Source organism: Osmia lignaria, chromosome 8 (genome assembly GCF_051020975.1).
Source record: "Osmia lignaria lignaria isolate PbOS001 chromosome 8, iyOsmLign1, whole genome shotgun sequence".
In the NCBI taxonomy this organism is placed as follows: domain Eukaryota; kingdom Metazoa; phylum Arthropoda; class Insecta; order Hymenoptera; family Megachilidae; genus Osmia; species Osmia lignaria.
This window is the reverse complement of record NC_135039.1, coordinates 14,078,519-14,100,950: the sequence shown is the minus strand read 5'-3', so window position 1 is coordinate 14,100,950 and position 22,432 is coordinate 14,078,519. Positions and strand designations below refer to the sequence as shown.

Here is a 22,432-nt window from a genome sequence, read left to right as displayed (position 1 = left end):
CCGCAGAGTTGGTAATTGCTGACGACTCCTTGGGGTTGGGTGAAAAGATTCTGATGAGGATCCACGATGTTGCCGCGTAGAATACGTGTGGGGTTGATTTAGATGTTTCCCATAGGGATGTTGGATGTATGGATATATAAATGTGTTGGGGTGTTCCTTTTGCGATTTATGAGATTGCTGAGGTGGATGTTGAATTATTCAAAAATGATTAGGAATTAGACGTGTGTTCGTTGTGGAAAGGAGGAGCTTTGTATAGAAATGTTTATTGAATCGCTGTTAAGTTAATAATCCAAAATCAATTCATTGTTATATCATTATTGATGACCAGTGTTTGACAGAAAGTCTCTTATTGATTTAATACGAACTAAATTTAGATTGAACATTCCATCATGATAAGGGTATGACGGATTTTCAATTAATCAAATTGTATTTCGTGATAACAATAATGATAAAATTGTTATTACTTGTAAGCTCACAAGGTTGATTAAACTTAATGCAGTTTTGATGGGTTAATTAGATTATAATTGTCGTTGATATTCCAGTGTAGAAGTGTCAAATGATATCTACTCGATGTTTATTCAACTGATAACACTTTGTTGATAACGTTCAATTTCACGGGTCTTGTGACTTTATCAGATTATAATTGATTGTGCCTTGTTGCTGGTCGGATCATCGATGATGAATCGATCTGAATAAATTTGGATTGAAAATCATTTTTGCGCAACATTTAATTTTAGCAAGAAATAAAAAAAGAAACAATTAAGTCATTCGATTGAATAACAATTTCACAATTGCAAATGCAAATTAGCAAACATATGGAATAATGTACTGTTATTTAATCAAATTGGATTAATAATTCATAATAGAATTATAATAAATTGCTATGCATTCGAATGTTGTTTTCAACAGCGAAAAACAAGTATCGTTGACTAGAGCAATGAGAAGCAGCTATTTTCATCCTTCATCAATGAAACCGACTATAATCGATCATTTCTAGCTGACGTAAATCCTGTTCGATCTTGACAGAGAATTACAGCCACGCAAATGCAAGCCCACGAAATATTTCGTAATTTGCTGAAACGATGAAAATAATTGGCCCGCGTACAGAGAGGCCATTCACGGATCCCTTTAACATTTATTAGTCACATGTTTATCGGTTTGACGTGCGTACATACGTATCTGCATAACGAATCAGGTGAAACGGCCATCAGAGGGAATAAATTCGTGTTCTGGAGAGAAGCCAGAGGCTCATTTCAACTTTTCCAGTTAATTCTCATCGTTCACGGTTGTTTCAACTCGTTCGGAAATAAATGAATTCGAATAATTCGTACTTTAGCGACTGTAACTTCTATTTTGTGACTTTGATTTACATCAAACCATTAATGAACCATGGAGGAAATTAACACTAGTTCGCAAATGGATAATAAAGTAAGACGAATGTGTTAACAACGTTTGATTTCTTTCTTATTTACCTGAATTGGCCACTCCTTGTTTAGTAGCCTAACTACCCTCCTGTGTTAGGCTCAGTTTCCATTAGTAAGGTATGTTAGGGTTAGTATTACATGAGTCATTGATACTAGTATAATACTATATTGCTATGATTGAGTACTTCTACTAATAGCTTTCTTTCATTATATTAGTGTTCAGTTAAGTCTAAGTTAAGTTTGAGTTACTAGCCTAACTACCCTCCTGTGTTAGGCTCGGTTTACATTAGCAAGGTATGTTAGGGTTAGTATTACATGAGTCATTGATACTAGTATAATACTATATTGCTATGATTGAGTACTTCTACTAATAGCTTTCTTTCATTATAGTAGTGTTCAGTTAAGTCTAAGTTAAGTTTGAGTTACTAGCCTAACTACCCTCCTGTGTTAGGCTCGGTTTCCATTAGCAAGGTATGTTAGGGTTAGTATTACATGAGTCAGTGATATTAGTATAATACTATATTGCTATGATTGAGTACTTCTACTAGTAACTTTCTTTCATTATAGTAGTGCTCAGTTAAGTCTAAGTTAAGTTTGAGTTAGGGATTAGAATTGGCCACTCCTTGGGTAATGGCTACCTTCTCTACCCCTTAGCATATTGGAATGGAGAAACAAGGGTAGTGATGAAGTGGAAAACTTTATCAAGGTGCTAGAGAGTAGTATAACGTCATAGGTACTCGTCTGGAATAGATTACTAATATAGTAGCATACCACCACAGTGCAGTACTACTGCACTGATACTCCACTAGGCTACTCTGCCAAAGTGTTACACTGCTATGTCAGCACTATACCAGCCATTTGTCCAATCGTTTCTATAACTCCAGTTATCTTAAAGAACGAAACTGTCGAGACCAAAGCTACTTCTTCGATCGCAATATCCATCCAGAAGGAATACTTGTGCCCTCGTCTGGTCGCGTTTACACACAAGGAAACATCAGGAATGATTCCGTTGGCAGCCGTTGGGCCGGTGTTTATCATCCACGGCATTCGTAGCACGCTCCAGTTGACCCAGAAACCGCTGGACCACCCTCGTTTCCATCAATTTTAGATGCGGACCAACGATTCAGCGGGTCGAGTTGAATAAATACAGATAAGCCGAGAGATTCCTCCGCGGATAAAGTCGTCTCTAACGTTCGAAAGTTAAGAAGTTCCTATTGGGTATAGTACACGTTCCTTCATACGTGACGTGATTCCCTTGTCTCCGAAGCTTTATAGAGATGGATATAGACATTTTCTTCCGGATGAATTTTATTCTGCATCAAGGACCTCTCAGAGAATATCCTGTGTAACCTACTTCAATATGAACTCACGATGCTTACTTGTTTGATGTCCTTTGATTGTTGCAAAGGCAATTTTCTCCTGGAATAGGTGTACATTGGGATTTCAGTGACTTTAAAGACTTGGTAAATGGACTTGGTCCTCTTTGAAGACGACGGAGATGGATTTACTTTTCCATGATCCTGTTAGATATTCAGAACTTGCGAAGTTTCATTTCAGGATGATCTGGGATGAATTGGAGATTGGATCAGGATATAAGATTTTGCCTAAGGAATATGTAAATTAATAATTAATGCATTATTTTATAGATTCAATGATCGATACTTCCTCCTAATTTCTGATGATAAAAAAATCGAAGCATTATCACGTAGAATGAAGTCGATCATCCTGAAGTAATTTGATTGTCAATTAGCCAAGATCAGTCGATTGATACGTGAACATCGATGACACTTTTAGATCGACCACGACCGGATGACCTGACCTATGACCTTCGTAGAATTTCGCTAGAGGGGGATAAAATGATTTACACGCGTGAGAGCCGCGTGATTTAATTAAAGTAAATTCCACGCTCTCTCGATACCGAGTAAATTGGAAACGAAAGCAGAAACGGTGACATGATATTTCTCTGAGGTGGAAAATAAATTTTAGTTTTGTTTGGATCGACGTCTGTTTTAATTAGAATATAATTGGACGAACAAAAATTGCTCGATAATTGAATCAAACAACTTCCTCTTGATAGACTTTTCCTAAATCACTAGCTGCGCTTCTGTTGAAAGGTAGTTTAATTGAAACATTTTCAATTCGTAGAAAACAGAAAATAAACAATTTGCTTTTATAATTAACGTAGAAAAAGCTCATTAAACTTTGTTATAAATATTGTACTTTTTTAAAAAATCGCAACTACAGTGTAGTTTCTTTTTATTAGGAATTTAATCTTCGAAGGTTGAACTATTCTTCTCTGACGAAGAATTGAAAGAATGGAATGCAGATGACGCAAACAAGCTTTCGTTTATTTTCTCCTGCATCAAGTCTCTTTTCCCTTTCAATCTTTCTGAGAAACGATACCACGCTCGAATTTTGTGATCTAAGAGAAAGTTGCCTTGCAACGGAAAAATGAATGCGGTATATCTCGGACTAGATTTACAATCGATCTGGCTCCGCCTTACCAGAAAGCAGCAGCACATTGAACTCTATTTTTTAAACAAATCACTTTTATGGAAATTCGTTCAATAATGTACTGTCAATTAAGTGATGTTCCATGATAGAACCGATGAGACGGAAGATTTCACCTTTCACAATTGCTCATAAAGAAAATGCTTTTCGAGTACTATATTGCACTAAAATTACATCCGAACTGGTGTAAGTTAATTAAGTAATGTCTCTAGTTAGTGAAGGACCTCTGGGAGTTAATGAACCCATTAACCCCTGATCGAACCGACTGGACGGAAAACACTAACCGATGAGACAGGAAATTAATGTAAACAGGATGTTGCGTAATTGCTGGTACAAAATTGAGATGCTACTCCATTTGGAATTTATATTGAATCAGAAAAGTTTATCATATAGTACAGTGACACGACACCCTGCATAGACGAGACGAAGACTTGCAAGCGACTGAACCGACTAGACGGGACGAGTTGCGACCCTAAAAGGGGTCGTAAAGTGACTTCTAGGGGATCTGAGGGTTATTTTTAGTTGCAATTATTCTTATAAATAATTTTTATTCTAATATAGATACATTGCAATACTCCACTACTATTTACAACATTGATTTTTGATAAATAAAGAACATTTTTCTATCTTTTTTGTTTAGTTTATTAACTATCAACAGGTAATTGCTAGTATATTCTTAAATTATTTAATTAAATATTATAAAGGGTGTACAGTTTGCAAGAAGATAATTCCATGCCTGCATGTCGGTAGAGCGCAGCTTAAAGGCACGAAGCAAACGTCAAATTGATTGCCACTTGATCATTCATATCCCAATTATCCCTAGATTTCCCACGTGTTTAGGGCAAATTCTGATTGTGTATTTCCTTTTTGCAGCCATGGCGAGGACCTCATTGTCACGCCCTTCGCGCAGATCCTTGCCTCCTTACGGTCGGTCAGGAACAACTTCCTGTCCCTTACAAATGTGCCCACGAACAAGTGAGTAGAACAGCCCGATATTTGTATAAATTATGCAAGTAACTAAAGTTGCAGTGTATTTTTGTGAATTTCTCTTTAGATCACGAAGGAGTAGCGGTGCCCAAGGTAGCAGCACACCGCAACCGCGGATTGTGGCGCCAGGAGGTAAAGATTCGCCAGGAGAAAAGATTAATCCATTCGATTCCATCCTGTTTTTGTGTGGGGATGATTTAATTTGGTGTCCCTCTCATTTTTCAGAGGAGAATTACATGAAACTGGCCGTCGAGACGATGGAAGAGCTGGATTGGTGCCTGGACCAGCTGGAAACCATTCAGACTCATCGGTCCGTGTCCGACATGGCCTCCCTCAAGGTAAGTCCACCTTTAATTTCGTCTTTTGTTTACGAATTTCATTCGCTTCTTTCGTCGATATAGATTCTGACGCGTTACGTGATTTATAGACGCTAAATTTATTTGTCGCAAAGGCAGGAATCTACCTTACCGATGATTTAGTGCCTCGAGTATTCCTTTATCGCAGAAAGCTGTAGCTTCGTTTCAAAGCTCGTGAATTTCTTCTGTTTCACTCGAGTTCTTTGTGTCGAACTTTCTCACAACACAGCTTTCCAAGGCAAGGGAACATTATCGAGCGCAATTATTCGCGCGGCAGTTGATTGATATCGTCGCGCTGAGAACTAGAAACTCGACTGAGAATTACAACTGTAATTTTCTATGAACATCGAGCTTCTGTCGGATCGTTTTATTTCTTTCAACCAATGAAATGTTCTCGTTCCATGAAACGACGTTATATCAAAGAATAGACGTTCCAACAAATTGGAGGCTTAAATGGCTTTCTTTTAAATTTAATGAATTTGACTTCTACATAACTCTTACTAATGAAAATGAAGCTTAATTTATAATGAGATTTGTTAACAAAACGACTCGCAAAAGTGGCCTTGACCTGAAAATTCGAGGTCAAATTTTTCTTAATTGCATCGCGTAGAGGAAAATTCCCTCAACTCTGATTATACTCTATTGCTATAATCCGTTACATCCACAAACTACGGTAAATATAGCAGAATTGAGCCTCGGTGCACTTCTTACAGAGCATCATTAATGGCGTTCAGTTGTCAAGAAGGAAGAGATTACGTCCCCTTCTGTTCTCCTCCTACCTCGCGAGATACGGGAAAATCGTCACCGCGCTAATGAGTATAAAAACGAAAGAACGAGAAAAAAAAGTTAAACAAGCGATTCAGTACGTTTATCGCATTGGGAATTCGCGAGAGTATGTACGTTGATGACAAAAACACTAGGAAATACCGGTTTGCACCATTGCATAACGGACTGCATTTGAATCGCACTGCTGCCAGGTATTTCTCGCCAATCCCGACAACTTACCGTGTATCGCACTTAGATTTTCCGATTGCTCATTCGACTGTACAGGTTTATTAGATTTCTCGTTAATGCTGTTCAAATGTCACGGGTATTAGTGTATGGCACAAGGAAGTCGATCAGCAGCCTCGATCGTCCTCCCCGATGAATCTAATTAATTTTATTGCGCCCGCTTCAGGCTGGGTTCTTGGAAAATGAAAGCAAAAGAATATTGACCGAGCAGCCTCGACTTAATTCCTAGAAAATTACATTTTTGACCATGTTTTCCCGGAGGAAATTCGCGTATATTCGCATGTCACGTAGCCGGGTCAAGGCAGTGCGTCGACGAAGCTTCGATTCCGTTCGTGTCTCCTTCATTTTCTGCTTTTATAGCTCGAACCGAAGGGTTAGGACTTTTCAAACGTAAACTAACATCGTTCAAGGTAACCACGGATCTTCCGACCCAATAGAGTCGGATTAAATTTGCAATGGACGACACTTTGATTCGCAGCCGTGCAATTGCGCGTACTCCCGTTTGTTTACGTCGGTTTTACGACTTGTTTTCGACCGACCGTTCGGCCTCGAGGGGAACAGAAACTTTCAAGCCCGAAGCTTCCGAGTGTCGACTTTGACCCGTGGGTCCGGTATTATGTTCGAGAGAACCGTGTTGCATAATCGGGCTCGTTTCACGGCCAAGGCGATCGCTGGCGCGCAGATGGCGCTGACTGTGCCATTCGCGGTGCATTCTGGGTAATGATGGCGCAGTACTAGCTTGTTGCGCCTATGTCAACAAGACGGTGCATCGAAATAGAGAGAAATGCTTCCAGCATTCGGTCTGCCGCATAGTGGATGCGGATACACATATGTTGCACATCCTTGATTCGGAACATCGATCCATAACTTGGAAAACATAGTCTGGTACTCGACTTGTTTACCATACGTCAATCGTTATTGAAAGCTCAAGGAAAGTCGTGGCAAACTTTGAGAACATTATTTATCCCTGGATGTATAGATCAACGTCATTTACACTCCCGAAAATAACAAAGTCGACCGGGGTTACATAAATATTTTTGTTTTCTACAGGATAGATAGTTTTGTTGATTCATAGCTTATCGTTAAGTCCTGCGAACTTAAGTTATTAAATGTTTTAAAGCTAGCTTGCCTATTTGAAGATACTTAGAAGAAACGACGGGATATCTGAAAACGATAGTCTAAGGAGCTTATAACGTAATGATAGACATTTGATGAGCTTCAGCAGAGTTGCCTTGGAAATCGCGAAATGTCACCACGGTAAGGTCTTATTCGTTATTTTATCACCGTTTCAAAGTCGCCAAACGAACGAATCCTTGGCTGCCGGCAAATGTTAGAGTTCGTCATTTGCCAGGTAAAAGTGTGTAAGTACGAGTCCCTCGCGTGACTCAAGGGCCGCCCTTGTCTGCCTCGGCTATATCTTTTTTTCTCTTCGTTGAAAATCGATCGTTCGAACGAATTGACCTACATCGGAGGACCTGCGACCTCACGATTAGGCGAGTTGATATGCAGGTCGGCGTACACGTGGACGAACTATGAATATCGTTACGAGGAGCAGGTGGCTGGATCTTGATCCGTTCAACTTTGCTCCTCTTCTCGTAGTTTACTGAAAGCTGGCTTGATTACTGCTAGATTGCTACTAGATTTGGATTAGGTATACTTTTAATTGCTACGTAATATGTTTCAATGTATATCACGTGTAAGTTATGTTCTTATTAACCTTTACTACATGCCTGATTGCTCGGATTATCCACTGTCCGATTAATACAACGTCCTTACTACTCGACAACTAATTTAACCACTTAATACAAGGAACTTTTTTAATTTACTTCTGTTATGCCATCGTTGTTTAGTGATTTTGTAGGTTAACTTAATTTCAAACTTCACCTAAACCTAACATAATCTAGACCGAAATTTAACCTAACTAAACCTAAATTTAATCTAATCTAAACGAAGCAAATCTCAATGTTTTCCATATCAGAGTAAATCAAAATGACATTTTATCAATTTACAATCTGTGGCCAGATTTTCAAGATTTAAGCGATTAAAAATCGACTGTTCGACTTCCGGGATGCTGATAAAACCAACCACGTGTATATACGTTTTTCGTCGGTGTCCTTCAGCCGCATAAATCAATCGTCCACGCTACAGGGAGTAAATATGTCCGGCCATCGAATTGGCAGCCAGCCAGCTTTCGCAGCCACTGAACATTTTTCTGTGATTAATTTTGTCCACGTTTTAGAAGGATCCTGACAAACTATCCGCGGTTTTTCTGAATTCTTTTCGTCTGTTTGCGAGACGATAGTCGACGCGGAAAAATTTAAGGACGCCTCGCGTCTGAGGTTTTGAAGTCATTTTTGAAAACTGTATAAAAACTGACAGGTTTGCATCAATTCGTCTGCCACCAGAGAGTTTTATTAAAAAATTGTTTTCATTCTTCCAGTCTGGAACAATGTTTTTTAATTCTATTTATAGAACAGTTGAATTGATCAATTATTCTTTTATCATTTCTCAATAAACTAAACAACCACTTGACCTCATTAGATTCATCTTACCTAGAATTCTTTAAATCAAAGACTCACGAAATAATTTCCAGCTACGGCTCGATTTCCATGTAAAACGATCGGGTTAAATAGATTAGATGGAATCTATTCCCCCAGAAGAGGGGAACGAGATAAACAAAAGCGTTCGCCGAATTTTGTCTAAGAATATGTGAGATTGGCGTCTGTTTGAGAGGCGCCAGTCGTCGCGATGCTTTGTGTACCATTATTTTCATTGTTTAGTTTCTCTTTCATTCTATCTACCTATCAAATTTCCGCCCCCAGACTTTCTGTTGTTTTAATACATCGATACGGTGCTTCGGTTGAGATTGCCCAGTTATGAATACCTGAAACACTCAGAAGTATTCTCTGAACAATTACGATAAAATCAGAGATAATTACAAGTTGAGTGCAAAAGTTTGTACAAAATGATTGAAGAGAATGATTTAATTCTAGGTAAATTTGAGCAATCGAATTTAATTTCTCGCAACAGGAAGTCATGATTGATACGAACAGCTGAAATAAATTGCAACAAATGTGTACTTTTGCCAGATACTCGAATAATGAGTAAGTTCTAAGTTTGGCCTATCTAGTAATCCTGAGCAACGAGTGGTTCCAATAAAATTTTAATATATACCATAAATATATGATACTTGTTTAGGGAACCATCCCAAAATTCATCCCTGTTTAAGTTATGTAATGAGCATCTTTAAACCCTGTGGTAGGCAGCTCTTCGTGAATCAATTACATGCATCGACGAATAGCGGTGGCATTCATAAAAATGTATACTCAATGTTACATAAACCAATATTTCCGTGAACGACGTAATGTTGTATTAAATCTAAAGTTTGGCCACCACGTCATTAACTTCTACAGGTTTTCACGTGTTCCAATTTTAGTCACGTTCTTGATGATGACGTTCGAGTGATGTAACTTTTTCAACAAAAATTGATGAGCTACCATTAAACAGAGTTAAGTAACGATTTCGGGGATAACAGATCGATTGGCGCAGTAGAAAGAGACGTGTGCAGTCAGACATCTAAAGACACTAATTATCTTAACCATTGGTTAGTTTTCAAATTTTAAATTTGTTGTCTTACATTATTAGCTTTATGCTAATGACGTCCGAGGTACATATGTTTTTTCTTCTCCTTTCCTAACAATTTGAGGCGCCAGTCACCGATAACCAACGTGACTGTCGATGTATCAATATTTGTACAATTCTTAAAATTTAATGTCGTCTTTGTTTTAAAAATTCTAGTTGGCGCCATGTTTTTCTAATACTAAATGTGCAGTTTAAAAAAAATCTTGTACAAAATTATAATCCATAAATGTTCAAGAAATTTGACCTCATTGAAATTTGAAAAATTCTTAAATTTCTGAGAAACTACGTCAAATTTCACCTCTTTCATTGTCATGTTCTCCTGATACCAAATTCCGATTTTGGTCGAAACTCGCATACTACTTAATTCTTGGAAATAACGTCATTCTGTGAAAGAATTCACGATACCTCTTTCATGATCATTTGCCCCTGTTCCTTAACGTCGATTTTACTTAATGAACGTGCTTGCAAATTTTTCTTTTCAAATTCTTCTAAACAATTTCGAGTGCGATGAATTTTGGACAAATAAACTTTTCGCCCTGAATTTTTGGAATTTTCACTTAAATATCATTGATGTCTGTGTACGTTCGTCAAGGATCGAATAAAAAGTTAAAAAAAAAAAAAATTGAAGTTTCATGGAAACACTCGACAGATGGTTGAATTCGTCGAAGATATTCTGCCGGAAGAAGCCGGATGCTTAGCCTTCAATAATTCCGATTCGGAGCAGATATTTTATTGCAAACACTTTGCAAAAAATGAACGATACATGGAAAACATTTTGGGTAATTTCATAAAAATTATGGAAATTTCACAGTTGAATTCACATTTCAATTCTGAGTGAAAAATTTGATTTCCATTCCTTTCTCAAGTAGTTACGCATAACAAAAATCGTACGCATTTTACCACATGTGAATCGAAAATATTTTTGTCTTACAATTTGCAAGTCGGAGAAATCAAACAAACAGTCGGTGTATGGAGTAAATACACAAACAATATTATTGCTAAAAACAATGACATTCATTCTAAAAAAAATAGCTGCTGATAGAATGATTTTTAAGAGAAGCAAAATGAACTTGCTGGAAAGTTTCTTTTCTCACCAAGCGAAATTTATTGATATTTCTTTGTAAAATTAAACAGAAGAAAAAATGATTACCTTGTATTTTTTACTGAGAAATCTAAATGTAGTACTCATTAATTAAGAAAATTGCTAAGATTAGTTGGCAAAATTCAAGTTCATAGTTAAGTACTGTTAACAATATTAGTACTTAATTCCTATAATAATATTAAAAATATTACCACTTAACTGGTACTAACAATATTGATAAATGTTTTTGACATTGTTAACAGTACTAACAATGTTAATAATATACCCAAGGATATCAATTGAAGAGAAGCACCAAAATCATTTCCAAGAACATGACGTTCAAGACAGCTCCTCCCATTTTCATTAACGGAAATTATTAAATTTTTATTTAAACTATCGAATGACGTTTGTCAATTTACCAACAACTTACCAGACGATTTTTTGTCATTGAAAGAGTATCGATGCTGTCAAAAATTCATCTTTATTTAGTGGTAGTATACGTTCTTTTATAGATTCTGTAAGCACACGATAACAATGATGTGCAAATATATACACGGTGACGTAAACGTTGCTTGATATACGCTAGGCTTTGCTTCCAGATAGCTTAAACAACGAGACAAATTACCCGCGATTACATTTATGGCATCTCGATTTACTGTCCCGCGCTGCGTTGGCTGGGAAAGTAACGAGTCACCATATATACAGGGTAATCCATAAAACCAGAACGTCCAAATATTTTTGTTGCACCATTTAATATATCATATTCCTTAAAATCCTTAAAATTCCTTAAAAATTTGACTATTTTGTTATAACAATGTATTTGTTACAAGTATAAATTCAGTGTGGTATTTCTTTCTTTTTAATAAAAATATAAAATTCATAACGATAGAGCAATAAAATAAATTTCAAGGTATGTCTAAAGTAATTATAATAGATAAATTTTCTAAACATGACATCATAAAATTCAATGTATCATTGCCAGGAAGTGTAACGTCTGTCTCATTAGCCACAAGTACTGTTTCCAATTCACTATATTTAATTGAACTTTTAATTGGACACTGCGGTGTTTCATGCACAGCATAAATCTGGTTCAGTATAATCCAGGAATCTAATTAACCAATTCTTCCGCCTAATTAATTTTCAATTGCCTCCAATGATAATCTCGGTGAATGCTAATGAATCTGATTCCTACTGTTTCTCATTAAACAATGCCATATCCTCATTTTTTTTATTCTGATCCACTTTTGAGAACAGTGCTTGTAAATTGTCTTACAAGGGGAACTACCCAAGTGTTACACTCACTTATTAATGAAACTTTGCCAGCTTGTAGAGCTCGTCGATCTGAACACGCCTATACCCCGTTTTGTAGACAGACGACTAATTGTTTAAAAGATATTAATAATTAAAGTTAGTTACTCCTTACATTCTGAAGTATGACAAACTCACACATACAATTTGTAATCTAGAGATCCACGGTTCAAATCCTTGATTCCCAACATTTTTTTTTAATGATAATTTGTCTCTTCTTGAATAACTATTACATAAAAATTATTATAAAAGAAAAAATTTTTTTTGTGAACCGAGGATTTGAACCGAGGACCTTCTAGTTGTAAGTCACGGAACAGCTCCGTGGTTAAACACCTGACTCGTAATCTAAAGGTCGCCGGTTCAAATCCTGGAAACTGTTTTTTTTTTTTTTTTTTTTTTTTTTTTTTAAATGATAATATTTAGAAGGTTCATAGTTGACTACTATTGAGAGTGTTGGTAGGATTGATTGGTGCTGATAGGATATCTACTGGCATGAATTTTTACGGAAGTACTATTCTTTCAATTCAGTTAATTTCTATTTACATACTATTTATTCAATTTTTTATCCACCATAAGTAAGTACAAACGACCTCATAGTCTTAATAGAAGCGGCAAACGAACTTCTTTGTTTGTTAACATGAAATTTTATTACGTCATAGGAGTATATTAGTATCCTTCCGAGACATAACACTCGCTATACAAGCAAAGGGAACAACATCGTCATAAATTAAACGCTCAGAAAGCGAGGGAAACGGGGAATAAATGCAATAGCTAAGTCGTGTGCATCCAATCGGGGTTCAAAATTACGAGCACCAGTGTTCTGAACCGGAAACGTGGATCGTCTCTGGTTCGAGTACATTTATCAGTAGGAAAGGAGATCAGTATTTGCATAGAAAGCGTGGTAGTATTCTGAATTCAGAAAACCATGAAAGACGAACAGTTTTTCCCATTTCTTTATGGGAATATTTAATATGAAATACACATGAAACTTTTCTCATTAATCACATTTAAATTGGTTTTCGTATCTATAGGTGCTAGTGATGATATTTTCCTTTTTTAATTGCGAAATTGAAAATTGGAAAATTGGAAAACAGAGAAATGGAAAAATGGAAAATTGGAAAGTAGAAGAGTTGGAAAAATTGCAAAGCGTTCAATTCCTAATTTTTCCATTTCCCAATTTTTTAAACTTCCTACTTTCCTTATGATTACTAACATCATTATTATTATAATCTTCCTAGCCTTGTACGTATATTAAACTTTGTTAATTGCAAATTCTAAGTAGTATCACACGCAAATTTGTTTGTATCAGAAGTGAAATTAGTTTGAGATATACGAGCAGTTTATAAGAGCACTAAAGTCAATGAATCGATAAAATGAAGATTCCAGATGAGCATGCATAGAATGGATGTCAGTTATGATTGTTCACGAGGTTGACACGTGTTGAAGAGCTACTGTTGACACCGATTACATGAAGCATTAGAGAAATAAGCATCACGAGATATTAAAGTGCATCTCTAAAGACGTAGAATTGATATGAAATAATCGATGATGTCAATTGTAAGCGTTCGGTTTTGCAGCTTAAGTTACTGCAATGATTTATTACGTTTTATGAATATATTAGCGGTACAAGATGTCGAGCAACTCTATTACGTAAACTAGTGTGTTTAGAATCGTTGAAGTATTTCTGTTCGAAGATGATTTATTATTACGTTGTTCAATTCTCTTCTATTTTAAGTGTTGAAGTATTAATAGATTTGTTGTTTATTACGATTCTATTTATGCGAGTTTTTATTGGTGATCTGGTTGAAAATTTATACCTCGTACACTTTATGATTTATTTTTTCTTTTCTTTTCTGATTATTTAAAATTTTTATATTCTATTTTCAGTTCTTTATTTTCTGATCTCTCGATGTTTTAAATCATCTAAGTACTATTTTTAAAATTTTCAAATCTTCAGGTTTTCAATTCATCAATTTTTTAAATTTTCAATTAACTTAGTTTTATCAGGATTATCTAAACTCAATAAAAAGACAATAAGCATAGTCATTAATCTTTAAGAAGGTATTTTCGAATATAGATTCGTATTGGCCTTAAGAATCAATTGTCCCAAGTGTCCATGAACTTTCAATTCCTTCAGTTACCTTCATTAAAAATAGTGACCCAACTGATATAAGTCGTTCGACACTTCGCTTTCCTATCCTTCTCGATTCTCAACTATAAGATCGATTTAGTAATGATAGTAGACGGAACTATGGCCGGGCTAAATGTAGCAAAAGAAAGCACGAAAGGAAATAAGCGATTCGCGAGGACATGGCCTTCTTTCTTCTTTATCTAACGGAAGGAAGAACAAAAGTTATTTCCGGCCACTGCTCACATGTACTCACCACGGAGATCGATAATTTGTCATTGAAGAACTTTCATCTTTCTATCTCTCCATTCTTTGCTTCGTTTTTTTGGAGATTTAAATATTGAGAAATTGAAAGATTTTAAATTAAAAAGTTTTGGGAAAATTGGAAAAGCCAAGCTGGGAAACTGGGATATGATAACTTGGAAAATTGGAAGCTTGAAAGTTGGGAAATTATGAAACTTAAAATTTGAAAATTGAAAGTTGCAAAATTATTTTTTTAAAGTTATCTTTGCTTATTATAATAAACGGATGTTGTGGTTCCCTCTGTACAGAGAAAACCACCCAGTTCTTATTTTTTTCATGAAATAAAAATAACAGTAAACAATGGCCAGACCTACCACAATAGCCATGAATGGTGCTGGAAGATGGTTCTGATCTGGTGTTATTTCAGAATCGAGAATTAACATTATCCACACTTTTACTGAACGGTCACAACTTCCGGTCTCCCTTACGTTCTCAGACACTTCAAATAAACTTACGAATACCGTATCAAGCCACTCCGAGAATCCCAATTCCGTCGATGAATTAAATTCCTGAAAAACAATCAATTTCCCAGCTATAAATCACCCACGATTATTATTCCAAATCGAAAACTCTCTTTCGCGCAGTATTGATACAGAAGTCTAAAAATATGATGAATATTCTATTAACTACTACAGTAATAGTAGTGGTGAATTTTCATTTTTTTTTTTTTTTTCAATTTACAACCCTTCAAATTTTTCATTTTTCAATTCTCAACCCTTCAAACTTGAAAAATAGAATTACGAAGTGGACCATGTTCTTCCCACAGCAAAAAGAAGAAAAGAAACATAAGGCACGCAGATCAATAGACTCAAAGTCCATAATTCGAAGCAGTGACGTATTTGTACATTTGAGAGCAATGTAAAACGAGCGTAAAAGCGATATGTCGGTCGAATCGGACGAGATGAGGAATAATTAAAAAGAAAAATTATCTTTCATTCTGTTACATCGTCACATTTACCAATTCGAGATACTGTGGGCTTAGTATGTTAAGTGTACGCGCTTCGTGTCACGTACACTCGTGTATTCACTGCCCTAATTGCCAGCTGTCGAAACGATTTACATTGAAAAATTATAGTTCCCTTGATTATACGTTTACGTATTCCTAGAAATCATTCTTCTCGTACATTTTTAGCACGTAGAAGAAAAAACAGTGTAACCGTTGAACTCTGGAGGAATTTTGCGCACGTGCGATAAAATGGCCAATTTGTTTACAAAACTTTTAATAAATGTAAGTTTGTTGAAAATGATGATTATTAAACAAACAGTTTCTATTTTTTATTACTAGGAAATGAAAAAATTTTGAATGAAAAAATGTAGCAAAAGGTGAATGAATTATTTACGTATGCGAAAGTTCAATGTCACTTTACCATTTTGCCAGTATTTAACACAAAACTCGTCTTATTCCATGCAACTTACGACACGTGTCTTCAATACATTCAGTGTTGCAAACCTAAATTATGTAAGCAGTGGAGTTCAACGAATATTCATATGTAAAAGTGCTTAGAATCACGCTTTTTTGTTCAGTTAAAGATTCTTTCAATTTCCAAAATGTTTTTTTAGAAGATTTATCAAAGTGCTGGAGAAGTGCTTTAGTGCTGTCGACATTTATTCTGAATATTTATTTTCCTCAGTGATTTAATATCTGCTGAAAATCGTGAAGCTGAAGGACAATACATCTTTTAGTTATTCCCCATGTTTCTTAATGGTCAATAAACATTTTGTATAAATTTAATGCTGTTGCTATTAAAATTTCTGCGAATATTGCTATTATTATCAATATCATTATTATAGTAATCCCACACTACTATAGTCAGTCGCGAATAGTCGTAGATTGTAATGCTGGTGATTAGTAATTAGTATCACTAATAATATTCAAATTAGTCAGTATCATTGCTACTAACACCAACACTACTAATACGCTAAGTATAGTAGTATTATTATAATATACTAATTACTGTAGTAGCAATATGACTACTATAGTATCTACTATAGCATATCTAGTATCAGTAGCACGATGGGAAGAGTGGCAGAAGGGTCAAATAATTCCCTATTAAGAAATTGAAAACCTTTTTTTTTAAATTAAAGCCTGGAATATTTTTCAATAATGAAGAAAATTAGATTGAATATTATCATGATCCTAATAAGCCATGACAAATAGTGTTTTGACCTCCCCTGTCTCATTATCATTACGCCACTGGCAAGTAATCTTAGTACGCCAAATACTAATATGATATAACTGTACTTACTATTACTAGTGATATTCAAATTGCATAGTGTCAGCAATAGTTCATAATCGGTAATTTTATTTTTAGTCCACTCGGCTCACCTGACTTCCTAATTTGGCAAACAAAAACTCCCACGAATTTTCACTCGAAAATGACACACAAGTAGTCGAGCTTTAAAATAGGAGACAATGCTGGGGTTCCTCGGAACTCGTCGTTGACTCACGTTGAATAGAATTCGGAAAAAGCTTTCGGGATGTTAGATGGACGCATGTGGGTGATGATATCAGGACCAAGAAAAGTGGCGAATCCTCGAATATCGTCCAAGTCAAATATAAACTTTGGGGTCTGAATTGATGAGTCAATTCTCGAAAATTGGGAATTCCTTTGTTGCTGTTCACATTCGATCGAGAAATGCAATGTTTGCGTGCCAGTTTAGCTTCATCCAGTAATCAAACAGACAAGTACCTGAAGATGGAAGTAGACAAGCAAATGTTCAGAACTACGTAGTTGAGGAAGGAGGAATCCTTGAATTATATCGTTCTTAACGTAATAATAAACAAATCAAATGAAAATCATTCGTATTACCAATTCTGATCGAGCGTCGAATGAATTATTAATTAATCATGCGATAAAATAACTGATAAACAATTTTTATAGACAAGTTCATAAAAAATTTCACCTAGTCACAGTTAATTCTTTTTTTTGCATAATTTCAAAGGTATTAATATAATACATCCTGCCTAAGTATTGAAAACAAATTTCTATACAGATTCATCCAGAATTCTAACTAGTCATCCTCTGTTACTCAAATGATTATAAAAGTACCATATCTCTTCGTAACCTTCTTATATAAATTACTATGCACAAGTATTTCACTCGAAACTTACGAAAAAAAATTTCTAACTATATCCACCAAAAATTCCAATTAATCAAAGTTCCTTTTTGAATCATTTTAAGAATACCATTTCTCTTTGCAAGCTTCGTGTACAAGTTAGTATAATTCACCCTGTACATATAAATCTTTCACTTGAAACGTATGAAAAAAAAACTTTCTAAATATATTCACCAAAAATTCCAATTAATCATAGTTGCTTTTTGAATTATTTTAAGAATACCATTTTTCTTTGCAAGCTTCGTGTACAAATTAGTATAATTCACCCTGTACATATAAATATTTCACTTGAAACGTATGAAAAAAAATTTTCCCAATATATTCACCAAAAATCCCAATTAGTTATAGTTTCTTTTCCAAAGTACCATTTTTCTTCGTAAGGTCCGCGTTTCCCGCGCGGTACAGTTTCGCGAAATCGCACTTCTAACGCTTCCCCCACCAGCGTCCAACTCGCGCGAATCGTTTCCCGCGAGCGCGACAAAGACCGAGCGCTCTGCCCTCAATAAATAGCTGCCCGACGCGATTCCAGCACGTAGACCACGCTTAGCAGTCGAGCGAAGTCAGTGCGGCTCGCTTCGAGGCACGTTTACACCTCGATACTCGCACAATATCAGTATTCTCATCGAATTTATACGTTCGTGATACTAGTCAACGGAGAATTCTCGCGACAGTGAAACAAAACGAGGTGGACTTTTTCATCTCGAATAGATAGTATTTCCATCTGATCGAATCGACGTGTTTTTGAGTCGGAGATAACCAGTGAACTCTTATCGTACTGTTGGACTGAAAAACTATTTTGGGATACACCATCGTTTCGATAAAATCCACGTGTATTCCTGACGAAATCTCGAGAAGAATCGGTATACGAGCGTAGAAAGTGCGATCGGTACCGGTGAAAGTGAGAATCGATTTTCGGGAAGTATAACATCGATGTTGACCGTTTTCGATCAACTTCGATCCGAATAATCTCGTGGGAACTGTGAGAATAGACGTGGAAAGATGCAGACGGACGCGGAACTTGCGACCGGAAACGTGGACGATTCCGGGAGATATTTCAATTGCTTGAGGACCCTGGCGGATCTCACTGCCATGGCTAGCATCGTTGCTGTTGAGGTATACTTCTTCCCATTTTTGGATCTTATTAAAAAATGATTCGAAGGAATTATAAATTCATTAGATTCCCATGTCGTAAAAGTAATAATTCTAAGCAAAGTAGTAGTTTATTTATTCTATCAACTATAAAGTACTGTAATTTAACACAGTAGAAGGCACACGAAGCTTTGCCAGAAAAATTCAGATTTATTAGTATTTGGAAAACTTTCAAGATGCTTTATCTGAAACTCAAAATTTTTCTTGGAATTAAGAATTGCAAAATCAAAATTATGCAAAGATAAGCACATAGAAATTCGGGGAATGGGAAGCTATTAATCACAGAATTCCATTGTTAGGAATACTGAGTTCTTAGAAATCATGAAAATATTTCATTCGTTCAATTTTGTTTAAGTTCGACAAATTTTAAGTTCGAATATCTTTTTATAAAAATTTCTGAGGGATATATTACCAAATTCTTCTCTGATATAATATTTACACAAGGATTTTATGGATTACTTTCTATGATAACGAAAAGAAATTTTAATCCATGAATTTGATTAAAACCGACGGGTAAGGGTGAGGATCATGATCTTCTCGCCATATGTCGCCTTTAAATGAGATTTCAAAAGTAATCGATAATCGTTGCGAGTTTCAAGACCCTTCATTGCCGCGAAACGAGGGCAAATCGAGACGAGAAATCGATTCATCGACCTTATCGTTGGTTTCGCTTCTTCCCGCAGCAACAAATCGCAGCCTAATTAAACTTTCGTTAATTGAAAACATCTATCTTTATGGTATCCTGTTGCAATTCGATTGGAAATGTTCAATTTTCCCTTGGAAACTTTATCGATTTTATTGCAAAATATTATTATATAAAAAAGAAATCTAAAATTACATTTTTAAGTTTTTACAAATTTTGGAGTAATGGTTGATTAATCATTTTATCAGTTAAGTAAACGAGTTTCGTGAAATGATATTCATCTTGCATTAAATGATGAATTCTAGAGTCGGGGTGGTTTAATTATAGAGATGCCTGATTGTTATTCAAATTGCGGTTCAGAATGACGTCAGTTAATGATAAAGCATTAGCGATGAAATCATGTTGAATGAAATTTCCTCCATTGAACGCAGAATAATCGTGGGAAAAATGAGTAACCATTGTACCACGAAGAAGAAAATTGGAAAATTGCTTCATCAATTTCCTTATCACAGTATTCATAGAAATGATTTCTTTCATCTTCTTTTCCTGGGAACTAGAACTTCTATAAAAAAATATTTCAAAAAACATTTCTCGAAAGGCAATTTTTAAAAATGAAACGTGAAGTATGTAAAAAAAGATAAATTCAACCTAACCTCTATGTTGAACGCACCACGTGGGCCTCCCCCACCACGTAGGCCTCCCCCACCACGTGGGCTTCCCCCACCACGTGGACCCACGTTTGGGAGGCGTGGTTAAGGAGGCAAGTTCATCTTGGTTCAATATAAAATATTCTAAAAATACTATATTGCACTGATTATTCGTATCAATATGAATAAACATGATTGAACTATCGTCATTCATCGTATAAGATTGTACTAAGAGGTTAGAACCAGATTGATCCTTTGTTCAAAACAACACGATGCTGAAAAACAGAGACGACCAGTAGGACAATCTTTGGACATTATATGATATATTGTTACCCAAACAATGACGTTAATCACATGTCATAATATGACGGAGGTTAAAATTAGGATGGGTCATCAGGGCAATTGATACATGTTGCCCAAACAAACAAACAAACAAGGGTGATTAAGATCAATTCACCATGTCTTCTTACATGATATCGAAACAGCTCCAATTGTGTTGAAACGTCAAAGAGTGCATTGAAAACCGGTTTCAGAACCGATTCGTCTGCATCATATTTTTTCAATCAGATAAAAAAATTTTTTTATCTGCTTTGTTTACAACAATGCAGTGAAACGGATTAAACTATCTTAGCGTACGACTCTGAATATTCTTTATTAGCGAAACTCGACAATCTTTTACGAAAACCGGACTTACAGAGTATCTGAAACCTCTGGAGATTAGATTATCTATAAGGAATCGACACCGCGAACAGGTCGTCGATTCGATTCGATCCGAAAGACTTTAGAAGATAACCTTTCAGCGTATTTCAGTAATTTTGTATTGATATTACAAATTGCTAATATTTTTTTATGAATAAATTATTGTTGGAATATTGTTCTATATGTATCACTTGAGAGATAAATAATAAAAGTCGGGGCTTTCTGAAGTGGGGTGATAAGCGTTATCTATCACCTTATGAGATTCAGGATGTTGTCGATGAAAGAACCCACTGTGCGATCACGTAATCGATGAGTTCAATTAATGACGCCTCCTTGCGTGCCACTGAAATGAACTGAGACGTTATCGAGTGAGATAATTGATGGGCAGCCTTGTTTTTTTGTTATTCTATTATTGTAACGTAGATGATAATATTGTAAATAATATCAAACGAGTTTTTTTTTATTCATTGACAAAGTAAAATTATATAAAATAAAAGGGAAATATTGAAGCTAAAAGTTGAACAATTTAGATCCAAAGTAATTGGAAATAATTATAAATTTCAAAGCTGCCAGTTGGAAAATTCAAAAATTTTAATGTAAAAAAGAATATCCAGAGATGTAGCTTTTCATTGTATCCCAGGAACAATATTTTCATACGAATTAAATTATTATAGACTTTGAAATATATCTCTCCGTCTTTTTTCAAAGAGATATCGTGTTAATTAAGAAGGCTGAAAAACAAGCTTATTGATCACGATTTACATATAAACTACGTCTAAATTGATTTAAGATTCAGAATTAAACAAACAACAAATCCCTGACCATATACAATATTAGAAAGTGAAATTAAATCAAATTAAATTAAAAAAAAGCGGTGACGATTCGATAAAAATAGACAATCGATCGATTGGATCATTGAATTGTTTCGATCAAACAATCAGCAAATTATAATTTTTCCTCAAAGATAGTATTATCGGTGATTTAATCCGTAGTAATTATCTGAATATATTATGCAATTGGATAATAAACCAAAAAATCATTTTTATGAACCTTCTGTCATGATTTCAAAATGAAATAAAGAAGGAATGTTAAAATTGTAAATTCTTTTGTATAATCGTATTATTATACAGTAAATGATTTTACCTGCGTTAATCTTCGTCAGGTGCAGTTTGTTCAATTTAATTTGTTCAAGAATTTTATGTTGACGTTGATTAATGACATATAATTTGTTTGATTCGTTGTTAAATTAATTATGTTTATGGGTATGCTATCTGATAGGATACATTTTGTCAAGCGTAAGAATGTATAGGTGTTTGATCATTTATCACAAGTAATATCTGTTTGATGACCCAATTAGTCTCCGGTAATTACTTTATTTTATTGTTCGGTTGCTTGGTTGGGATAATTCAGAGGGAAAAGAGAGGCT

The 22,432-nt window shown here is 35.3% G+C and overlaps 1 protein-coding gene across 15 annotated transcripts in view; it reads left to right on the top strand.

The window, feature by feature from the left end:
- dnc (phosphodiesterase dunce) overlaps window positions 1–22,432 on the top strand; it is a 194,457-nt gene that overhangs the window by 163,425 nt on the left and 8,600 nt on the right. For 14 of the 15 annotated variants that reach the window (XM_076689540.1, XM_034329024.2, XM_076689542.1 and 11 more), the window contains 3 exons: window positions 4,809–4,910; window positions 4,990–5,054; window positions 5,148–5,260. In XM_076689540.1, the coding sequence (XP_076545655.1) occupies window positions 4,809–4,910; window positions 4,990–5,054; window positions 5,148–5,260 (280 nt within the window). Of the gene's footprint in view, window positions 1–4,808; window positions 4,911–4,989; window positions 5,055–5,147; window positions 5,261–18,390; window positions 18,982–22,432 lie in introns of those variants that run through there. The other variant, XM_034329029.2, reaches the window with a different exon arrangement.